Source organism: Myotis davidii, unplaced genomic scaffold (assembly GCF_000327345.1).
Source record: "Myotis davidii unplaced genomic scaffold, ASM32734v1 scaffold102, whole genome shotgun sequence".
NCBI lineage: Eukaryota > Metazoa > Chordata > Mammalia > Chiroptera > Vespertilionidae > Myotis > Myotis davidii.
The window spans coordinates 345,330-356,866 of record NW_006293778.1 but is presented as its reverse complement, the minus strand read 5'-3'; the positions used below and the strand labels follow the sequence as shown (position 1 = coordinate 356,866).

The 11,537-nt window shown below is 47.2% G+C and overlaps 1 protein-coding gene across 1 annotated transcript in view; it reads right to left on the bottom strand.

The window, feature by feature from the left end:
- Nucleotide 1: 1 nt before the first annotated feature.
- Nucleotides 2-11,537, bottom strand: part of LOC102752099 (probable guanine nucleotide exchange factor MCF2L2) — a gene marked incomplete at its 3' end in the record, with an annotated part of 91,725 nt that continues 80,189 nt past the window's right edge. The window contains exons 10-11 of the mRNA XM_015566321.1: nt 2,933-3,124; nt 2-88 (exon numbers count right to left, since the gene is read on the bottom strand). Coding sequence (XP_015421807.1) covers nt 2-88; nt 2,933-3,124 — 279 coding nt within the window. The remainder of the gene's footprint in view (nt 89-2,932; nt 3,125-11,537) is intronic.

The window sequence follows — 11,537 nt, the reverse complement described above, 5'->3', positions numbered from 1 at the left end:
AGGCAACGTCAACACCCTCTCGAGACTGGCACTTGTCTACAGCTTGGGAAGCCAAGAGGTAGATTCCCGCCTCACACCACCGGCTGACCTTTTGAAAAGAAACACAGTGCCCTGTGCAGTTAGCCTGACCACAGCTCAGCCACCACAGTCCCTTGGGAGGTCTGCGCTCCTCTGGCTCTACCAGGATTCCGAGATACTGGGAACTTGTCATGGGACAGCATGAAGTCGAGAGGTCTAACCCCTGTAAATACAACTATGAGGTGGACAAACCCAAACCAATTTTACATCTGTCCACTTCTCAGGGAAGTCACCCAACCAGTAAAATGAATCGTGTAAACATTCTGCCCTTTTCTACTGACAGCAATTACTATCCCTCCCGGAGGAGAAAGGCAAGGACTTCTAAGTTTGGTCTCGCTATAGAGAAATGTAACCAATGACTTCTCGGGTTGGCCTTCTAGGCCACTTGTCTTACCTCCTAATTGGTTACAAGAGCACAGGGTAACTAATGAGGCACCAGACCTGCCCCCTACATGCTTTGCTTGCAGGAGGGACTGTCTTTTTAACAAAAACACTTTCCTCTGTCCGCATTTGCACTTATTGTCATTTGTCTTTCCCACAAAAGCATCCAAGAATGAAAAGTTCTGTAACTCAGAACAGCAGTACTCACACTTTCCAGAATGCTGGGATGAAATCAGGTAGGTGATGAATTCTAACAGTTCAACTTTTTAAAGACGTACACAGAAAGACAAGGGCCCTGGTGATGCCTCAAGTACACCTGCATTTCCATTCCAGGTGACGTGAAGGGCTACATCAAGCTCAGAACAGCAGTACTCACACTTTCCAGAATGCTGGGATGAAATCAGGTAGGTGATGAATTCTAACAGTTCAACTTTTTAAAGACGTACACAGAAAGACAAGGGCCCTGGTGATGCCTCAATATTTACATGAGCTGCCAGAGCAAGTACACCTGCATTTCCATTCCAGGTGACCTCAAGGGCTACGTCAAATAACTATACAAGGGAAAAGCACTCCAAAGGAGTTATCACTAAGTGGGAAATTATAGGCAACTTAAATCTGTCTTTTATTTCCCCCCTAAATTATCTACATTGAATGTGTGCTACTTTTAGAACAACAACAAAACAAAAACCACACACACCAATAAAGGTACTTAAAGGTTAATCATTATCACTGTGGAGATGAGAAGGGAAGTAGGATGTGTAGGCATCCACCAGTAACTTCTTCCCTCCTCTTTCCTACATTTTTGGATTTTCAAAGTAGTAGGAAATCATGCTTTAATATATACTGTGAAAACTTTGTCTTGAAACATCATGCCTAGATCTGCAGAAAACATTAGGCTGGGGTCTTCTGCAGTCACAGCAGCTACTTGCTTTCCCAGACACACACACACACACACACACACACACACACACACACTCACACTCAGCTCAGTGTTAGGCTATTATCTCTGGAGCAGATATGTTCTGAGGGAAACAGTAGTTGATCCTGCAGGGAGCTCAGCCCACAGAGCAGGCTGCACACCAGGTCCCTCTGAGCCGCTTGCTTCTGGAACAGCTGGACTTCACTGACATTAAAATCCCTTTAGCAATGGGATGATGTAAACAGCCTGGGTGGGTGCCCCAGCCACTGCAGAGAAAGAGCTACAGGAATGGAGCTCCCCACTCATGGCCATGAGCCACGTGCTGCCTGGGAAGGCTCCAAAAGTCACTGCCCCTGCTGACTGGGCACTTGTCCAGGAGATCACTGCCAAAGGGCACCAGAGGCTGCACTCCCTCCCTGTGAACCCTCTGCTCACACAGCATTGCTGTCTAGTCTCTGGAGCCTGGGGTTTGAATTTGGCAGTCCTGACTTCAAATCTGCAATCCCCTATCTCCTCCATGTGCGGTCTCAGGCCGTCACTTATCCCAGGGTTTCTCAGTGTGTCCCTGTACCACCTGCACCACAATCACCTGGACCCTTGCTGAAAACACGGGTTCTATGGCATCGTCCCAGACTTACTGAATCTCAGTCTCCAGAGTGGCAAACCAGGGAATCTGTGCAATACAGCAAACTCACCGGGCAATTCTCATGCACTAAGTGTTGCAACTCTTGGACTTAACCACGTTGAGTATCAGTTTCTGCCTCTGTAAGATGAGGTCATTAATATCTTCCTCATAACTTGTCTTGAGGATTAAATAGATGACATAATTATGCTCCTACTGGGAACATAGTAGGTCCTCTACAAATGGCAGGAGTGTATAAATGATCATTATAACTTAAGCTTTTCCCAAAGGATCCACAATCCGATGTCTTCAGATGAGAAGAAGCACTCTGCAAATGTAGGACTTGGTCTCTGTATGCTTGAGGGGGAATCAAAAAAATGTCCCACCAGGCCAAGCCAGAACACACTCTTTTTTTTAAATCTTCACCTGAGGATATTTTTCCACTGATTTTTAGAGAGAGTGGAAGAGAGAGGGAAAAATGAGGTGTGAGAGAAATACATCAATTGGTTGCCTTCTGCATGTGCCCCAACTAGGGCCCAGGCTGGGGAGGAGCCTATAACCAAGGTACATGCCCTTGACCGAGGTACATGCCCTTGACTGGAATAGAACCCGGGACCCTTTGGTCCATAGGTCGACACTCTATCCACTGAGCCAAACCGGCTAGGGCCAGAGCGCACTCTTTAAGTCTGGGTCCACACCCAGGGAAACAGACCCAATTCATTCTAATAGGATGTGGTGGGATGACTGAGGCACCTTTGACTTTCAATACCCCTGTGACCTAGAACCTGCAGCATGTAATGCCTCTTGAGCTCTGTTCCCCATGAAGTTCTTTTTCTTCTCAGCAACCATGTGGGGCAGGGAGGTCAAGTCTGACTAAGACTGCTGTACAGAAAATTTTGCAGACATCATGGTCACAGCTTTGTTTTGCTCACCTTGTCCAGCTGACTATGTAATTCCAAAGACTTTTCTAAAATGTCATGTTTTTTCTTGTTTTCATTGAAGAAGTCATCGCAGAGGTGCCTGAGCTCCACACACTTGGGCCTGATGGAGTCCGCTGCGTAGTGGTGGCTTTGGATGAGCTGGTCCCCGATTGTTGCAAGCAGCTGGGCCTTTTCCAAGGACGCCTGCGAAGTGAACATGCACAGCAAAGCATCACAGCCAAGTCATGGCGAGGCTGATATTTGCCTGACACTCTGTGCTCCAATCCTAGAGGGAGGCTAAGGAGATGCTGGCTCGGGGTTTAGGCTGAAAGTCTGGGGCTGGGGAATCCGGGCAGGCTCTTCCTTTCCCAAGAAGTCTGGCCTAATCCAGGGCCATTGTCGTTCTGAAGAAAAACAAGTCATTCATTCAAGTATTTGTTGAGTTCTGGGATGGGCACTGAGGACATAATGTTAACAAGCCAGAAACTTTCAGCCTAATGGAGAACTCACATATTACATAAATTATACAAATAATTAAATTATTACAATGTGATAACTTCTAGGGCAGAGGTGTTGTACGGCACAGAATAGGCGACTCTGAATCCCACTAAATGGAAAAGGAAAAAGGACAGACCTGTGGCCCTGAGGAGAGCTGGGAGTGAGCTGAAGTTAAGAAAAGGTAAAGATCTGGTTTGGACAACTCTATGGGGGAGTCATGCGACTTAAGAAATACGTTCCTATAAACAAACCCTTTCCTGTAACCACAGCTCACTGTCTGCTCTGACCTCGTCTGTTCAGCAACCGCATCTCCCTCTCTCTGATGGCCTGCTTTGTTCTAACCACATGTGCCATATTTTCCTGTTTTCAATGTTACTGAGGCTTACCATGTGCCAACCATCATCCAGGCACTGAGGGTTCAGTGGGAAACAAAGCAGGAAAAACCCCTGCCCTTATGAAGCTTACATGCTAATAGGAGACCCAAGCAATAAACAAATATCTCAGATAGTGATGAGCACCATGAAGAAAAATCAAACAGGGAGGGGAGGACAAGGAGTGCGGGTGGAGCAGTTGCTCTTTTGAGTAGGATGGTGGGCGAAGGGCCCACTGAGCAGGTGCTCTCTAGGAAAGAATACTATCCGAGGAAAGGCCTGCTTGCAAGGTTGGCCTTGGGTGGGCCTTGGGTGGCATCTAGGAACATCAGGAGGGTTCCTATCGTCCCCATGGAGAATGGCTCACCCTACCTAAACTGGACAAACAATATGCTTTATGCTGGACCCCTGCTGTCTTTCTGGGAGTCTGGATTCTGGTATATGCCAGGCAGAGGCTGCCTACGTGACCAGCTACCAATGAAAACTCTGAGCACTGAGCACTGAGCTTCCCTGGTTGACAACACTTTACAGTGTGATCCCAATGCACCGCAGGGAGCGTTAAGTGCATCCCATGGGACACCACAGGAAGAAGACTCTTGGAAGCTTGCCCCGGATAGCCTCCAGAGTTCACCCCCTGCACCTTTCCTTTGCTGATTTTGCTTGGTATCCTTTCACTGTAATAAATTACAACCATGAGTATGCTGAATGCCTTGAGTCCTCCTAGCAAATCTTCAAATCTGGGTGTGGTCCTGGGAACCCTTGACACAGGAGCCAAGACCTGAAGTGAGACACAAGCCATGCAGTACTTGGCCTAGAGGCTGGGCATGTGTGACGTGTTCCGGTAGCAGGAGGAGGCCACTGTGGCTGGAACAGCGGAGTGAACAGGAAAGGCGTAGGAGGTGCAATAGTGAGGAAAGAGAGGGACTGGATTGGGGAGGGCCTTGCTGCCACTAGCACTTTGGCTTTTACTCATTGTGACATGGAAGCACTGGAGTTTCGAGGAGAGGGTCTCAAAGCAGGGAGCCCAGCGAGAGGCTACTGTAGTCATCTAGGTAAAGGATGTGGCTTCAACAAGGCTGGCAGCCAAACCAGCTCCTTCCTCAGGGCCATCCCCAGGATCTCCTCCCAGGGTCACTCCGGTCTAAGCTCTCAATTTACCTCCTGGCCGGCCTTTCTCTAGCTGCTATTTCTAAAGCCACTCCCTGCAACCCACCCACCCAGGCCCCCTCCCTCACTTTGTTGTCATTTTCTAACTACACATTCCTCCATCTGAACGTATCTCTGTTTACTTCAATGTACAATTTCTCCCTCCTTTACTCACTCCCACCAATATGTAAGCTCCATAAATATTTGATCAACACAATAATGCATGAATGAATCAATGAATTAATGAATGGGCCAATGCACCAGATGATGCAGTCATCTGCTTGGCTGGATTTGTGTGAAACAACATAGACCGGTGAGTCACCACAGATGACTGCCACATTCCCAGAGGTCTCCTTGCTGACACAGTGAGCATCCAGTATACCTTTTTCCCTGCCTTAACTTTTTACAGTAACACAAGGAGTTTTGATGACTCCCAGCGGTGACAACTGGCCTCTCTCTTAACTTACAATGGTTCATGGTTTTAACAATCTCAAAACCCCTTCCCCCTACCTAGCCAGTCATTCACCAAGCCCTACAGGGCCCGCATCCTTCTTAATAACTTTTGAATTCTCAGCCCTTCTCCACCAACTCTTTGTCACTGTCTGTTCAGGCCTCCATGCTTTCTGCCTGGACAGCTGGCTTCTTTGTTCTCCTTCAAACCATGTTCCACACTACTGACGAAACAGCAATTCCAATTCTATCATGTCTACATCCCTCCCAAGCTTCAAGTCCTTTCTTGCTCCCTATGGAGGACTTCAAGAGAAAATTCAAATTCTTGAGCAATGCATAGAAAGCCTTTCATTATCAGACTCAAACCTGTGTCTCTTCATCCTCCACTTCCCTCACCTGTTGCCCCACTAATGGCCCATTTGTAGTTCCCCAAATATTCAGGCAGCCCAGACCTCCATGCCTTCTCTCCATGCTCCTCTGCCTAGAAAGCCTCATCCTTCCCTCATCATCCCTGCCCCCAACTGCTCTGCCCCCCGCCCCCATCCACGGCACCCACACTCCTCTGGAGCTAAATCTAAAATACCCTTTAGAGTTCATCTTCTCCAGGATATGTTCTCTAACACCACCATTTTATTCTGATGCCCCTCCTCTGTGCCTTTCTTGATCTGAGCACACACTTCACTGTTTTATGATCACTTTTCTATTGCCCACCATGCCACAGATCCTGGCAGGCACATACCAGCTCTTATTCAACTTAAAACAGTACAAAGCACAAATTAGGTACTTACTAGTAAATATAAATAATTGTTGTGCAAAACACAAAGGAGCCATGGCATACAAATCAAGCAGTGGCTATTTAAAAGAACTCGGGGTAAACACCCAATACGATAGTTCTGAACAACAAAGGCCTGGATACACTGGTTGCCATTCCTGAGGGGAGGTTGGGATGGGGATTCCTCAGGCTGGATTTTGAATTGTGTTGCTGACTGCTGTGCCCTCAGAACTTAGAACAGTGCTTGGCATGGCAGGATATCAGTAAATACTTGCAGAACAAATGAAGAATTGTGGGGAAGCACAGGATTTGGTTGGAAAGTTTGTAAGGAGGAAAATTCCAAAAAAAGGAGTGGGCTGAAGGAAGCCCCCCCTGTTTATCGGAATTCTGACTTAGGGGAGTTTGGCTGAAGGCAGCACCCCTAATTGTTCCTTGACCTTTCCAAACAAGTATGTGCATGTGCCGACCCTTGGATGTTTACCGGAATCTTTATCCTTAATCTTTAGGTGTCCTTGCTTAAAGGATACTGCAGACTTATGTGTCCCCCTCCATCCCCCCCCCCCAAGATTACTTACCCTACTGATTGTATCTAAAAGATAAACTTTATCTCAAACTGCTGTTACAATAAAAGCCTGAAGAGGCAGGCAATCGAGGCTGTCTGGTTCCTTTAGCCAGGCAGTCCCTTAGCCCTCTCTTTCACAGCAATCCGGTGTCAGAGTAATCATTCACCCATCACTCGGCGTCTGCTGGTCAGCCCCAGCAAAGAATGAATGAGACACTCTTACTGGAACTGCTCAGCCCCTGCACACTGAACCTGGGAGACATCCTGTAGCACAGGATAGACGCCACCACTTCTGTGATGTCAATGACCACAGCTAACATTCAATGAGGCCTGACTACCTGCCAGGCACTAATCTGAACGCTTAAACTATTTCTTTCACTCGTCACAACAAACCCTTTAATGTGGGTGTTGCTTTACAAGAGAGGAGTGGAGGCACAATGGCCAAAGTGGCCCAGGGAGGAAGAGCCTGGCTGCAGAATCTGGCTCTGACCACCACACACAGGAAAACGGCCACATGGGTGCTGCCTAAGCTCAGAGACCGCATGGAGCTGATTAAACCTGTCTGACTTTCGTCAGTATAGAAGCATGAAAACTTTCCAAGGAAATCTCTGTTGACTTTAACACACACACACACACACACACACACACACACACACACAAACATTTAGCTGCCTAATTTATTAAGAATGGCCCCAGTTTTCTGAGAATGGGGAACTGCATCACAGGCTACTTTGCAAGAGCCCTGTGGTGATCTCAACGTGCCCTTCACTTGGCGTGTAGCATCTCACCCTCCAGCACTGTTCTTAAAACATGTAATATTGAGGAAAGCGGTGAGGATGGCTGGAAGATCACTGCACTGAAATGAATGGATAACAATAGTAGCTTCTGAGTTCTGACCACCTACTATGTACCAGGTACTCATTAAGTCCTCACTATGCCCCTAACTCATTCTGTCTTCACAGGGACTCTCTGTGAGGTGGGAATTAGGATTGTCCGTTTTTTCAAATGAGGGGATAGGTTCAGAGAGGCTAAGAAATTTGACTAGGGTCCTAGGGTCGCATAGCTGGTAGTTGTTAGAGCTGAGTTTTTAAAATCTGGTTCGGTCTGGCTCCACAGCCTGTGTTACCACTTTCCAGCCCAGTTGGCCTCCCAAAATGCTATGAATAATGGCTGTTACAACCACGACTATCAAATCCTCCAAAGTACTTACAAAGAATTTTACTGTCAAACCTCCAAACCACAGCTTATTTTTGAGTCTATACAGCGCCTGCTCATGTTAAATAGACAATAAAACCAAAGTAAAAAAGAAATAGTGAGAAAGAAATTGCTGAAATCTGGCGCTCTGCTCAAAAGCCTTTCAGATGCTGAAAATTCCAGAAGGCCAGCTAGTCAGATGGCAATATGTAATTCAAAAAGCTTTACTGTAACTACAGCGTATTTTTCTCCCCCAAGGACTCTACTGCTACAATGGATGGAAGATGAGTGTGTCTACTGTGGAAGAAAATGGTGAGAAACGGTGATGCTGCCTTATCAGGGAGCCCAGGATGGACCCACAGATAATGGCATAGGGTGAAATGTATGTATGGGGAAGTGGGTCAGGTGAAACGGGAAAGGTGAAACATTAATGGTTATTGAAACTGAGCAATAGATACATGGGAGTTCATTGTTCTAGTCAACCTACTTTTGCATGTGTTTGAAAATTTATACACACACACACACACACACACAGTCATGCTAGAATATGTCCCCGAGAGGTTAAAAAGATGGATTACATGCCTTCTGGGACACAGTAGTGTAATTGCTGGCCCCTGGCCTTGGGGGGAGAGGTCAAGGCTGAAATCAGGTTGGTTCTCCCTGCCCTGTCCTGGTCTGCTCCTGGCTAGTTAATCGCCCAAGGCCCCAGCATGCTTCCCAGCCATAAACTCTGCAGCAAATTCTGCTTTTAGGTGTAGGAGATGGGGCTGGGACCATTGTTTCTCAGAATAAAAAAGGAGTGCTCTAAGAACTGCTACGCCCTCAAACTGGAACAAGATAAAGGAACAGACTCAATTATCATGCAACAGGAATGCAGCAGTGAGCTGGCTCTGAGGTTCCCCATGGGGATGATATCACTGCACAGAATAAGGAAGTTAGTAACAAACCAGAAACCAGTGTGTGGCTATGCCAGGTGGGAAGTCGACTCCTGAGTACTGAGTGAAGGGCAAACCCTAAACGAATTTTGACAGATTCCAGCCAGATATCACCTTGTTCCTTAACACTTGACAGAACAAATGGAAAGATTAGCCAAGCCTTTCTCATCCTGAAGAAAAAAAATGCCTCCTAGAAAACTGGCACCTGGTTATGAGGAGATAGCTTTGCTCAGTTCACCCAAATGCAGGGGACTAGATCTACTGCATCCTTTAGAAAATAAGTACAAGACAGGGTAAGTAAGGCACAGATGGGTAAAACCAACCTGCCTGGGCTAGCCTGCAGTGGGTTAGTTCAGCTGGTTCCAGAACTCTGTCCAGGAAAGATGTGTCATGGGTTCACAGAGTATTGCTATGTCCCATGACCACAGATTGTACTCCTAGCTCCAGTCAGTGATGTTTAAAGTATGTACCAAGGATCACAAGTCCAAGGAGGTGGGAAGATGAGAGAATGTGGATGCAGTCATGCAGACCCATCCCCACTATTTAAAACACAATCCAGAGCACCCCAACATGGCTTCCTGTTCCATAAATATAGACTAGGAGCCACTGCTGCATGGCTGGAAGATCCCTCTACTGAAATGAATGAAGAATAATAATAGCTTCTGAGTTCTGACCACTTACTATGTTCCATGTACTCACTACAGCCCTAACTCATTCGGTCTCCCCAGGGATTCTGTGAGGTGGAAATTACTATTTCAGATGAGGGGCTATGTTCAGAGAGGCTGAGAAACTTGACTAGGTTGAGAATAAAACCCAAATCCTCACAGCCATTGCTCCCACCTTGTTCTGACCTGGCTGACTCTGCTCCAGCTGCATTCCTTGAACTCACTAACCTCATTCCTGCCTTGAGACCTGGCATTTGCAGCTTCTCTGCCTTGAAGGCTATCCCCCAAATCTTTACATGGCTATCCAGCTCTCAGATCAAAAATCACCTTCTTAGAGAGGCCTTTCCTGACTACCTAGCTTAAGTAGCAGCCCCAATTCCTTTCTATGAAATCCTGTTATCTTCTTCATACCACTTATTACTATCTAATAGCATTATTTATTAGACTGGAGACCCAGTGCACGAATTTGCGCACTGGTGGGGTCCAGCCAGCCTGCCCCGATGGGGGCCAACAAGGGCCCCCCTCCACCCCAGTTGGAGTGGGGGGGCTCGCTGGGGGCCAGGGCCAGCAGGGGCGAGGGGCTGCAGACGGTTTGCTGGCTGGCCCTGCCCCCCAATAGGATTGGGAGGGCCTGCTGAGGGGCGGGGCCAGCTGGGGCAAGGGGCCATGGTTGTTCCAGTTGTTCCAGTCGTCCCACTGTTCAGTCACGGCTTTTGTTATACAGGATTACTTTTCCCTTTTCTGTCTCTCTCCAAATTACATAAAATTGGGACTATCTTGGAGAAACTAAGACATATCAGATACATGAAATTGTATCCCTTCATTGTTTGATAAACATTTCTGATGACTGTGCCTCCAACACAAAAGTGTTTAGCTGTCAATGGTCATGGACAGCAGAAGAACTGCACACTAGGGAAGGATGGGGTTCCTGGGTGAAAGCTGGTGCACAGGTGGGTCTGGGTGTTTGCTCAGGTGCAGAAGACCTCCAGCTCAGAATCCACAACTGACAGCTCTTAGAACCAGCGTGGCCTTCGCTTACATTCGTTACTATTCATAAGGGATATGTCTCTATATTGTGCATGTCCATCACCTGGGGATCTTATTAAAATGCAGATTCTGATTCTGAGATGGGGCCAGAAATTCCATATTTCTAACAAGTTCTCACTCAAGTGATATCCATGCTGCTCGCCAGAGGATTGCACTTGGAAAAGCAAAGATCTAGTACTACAAAATTACTACCCAGGAAGCATGCCTCTAGACTAGCTCAGAAAGGAAGTGCTAACCATAGAGTGCTTGCTCCCCAAGAAACAAAAATATAGAGAAGCTAATCAAAGAAAAGCAAAAAGGAACTTCTCTGGCAAGAGATGACAGCGTTCTGAGTTACACTAAACCAAATGTAGTAGAATAGAATCACTGTTGAGTGCTGACCTGTGTGAAGATCTGGAAAGTTGTTTAATTCTGTTAAGAGAATTGAGAAATACACCCTCTTTTGCAAGTTTGATATTTACAGCTCTTGGGGCCTGAGAAAGGAGAAAGCACTGCCAACTCTGTTAGCAACAGAGCTTACGTGGACCCATTTCCCCCTTTTCACTGTCTTGCTTGTTACAAACTAGTTGTTCTTTTTTTTTCTTTCTCATTTCCCCTTCTGAAGTTTCCCCTCCCTACCACCAACCCCCAGCCCAGACCTCCACATCCAGCCCAGTGGGTAATGTGCTCATTGTCACCTACCCCCCGCCCCTCCGCAGACCCTGCTGCTCCTCCACTTGTAGGGACACCCTGAGGAGGGCAGGGCCACCCAGAGCTCTCACCCCATCCGAGCCTCCAGTCTCAATGGGGTGCTTCACAGCCTAAACAGCTCTCTGCAGGGCAGGCATTACTCATCACAAGGACACCCTAAGGAGGGCAGGGCCACCTAGAGCTCTCACCCCATCCGAGCCTCTAGTCTCAATGGGGTGCTTCACAGCCTAAACAGCACTCTGCAGGGCAGGCATTACTCATCACAGGTGTTCATATGCATATCTCCT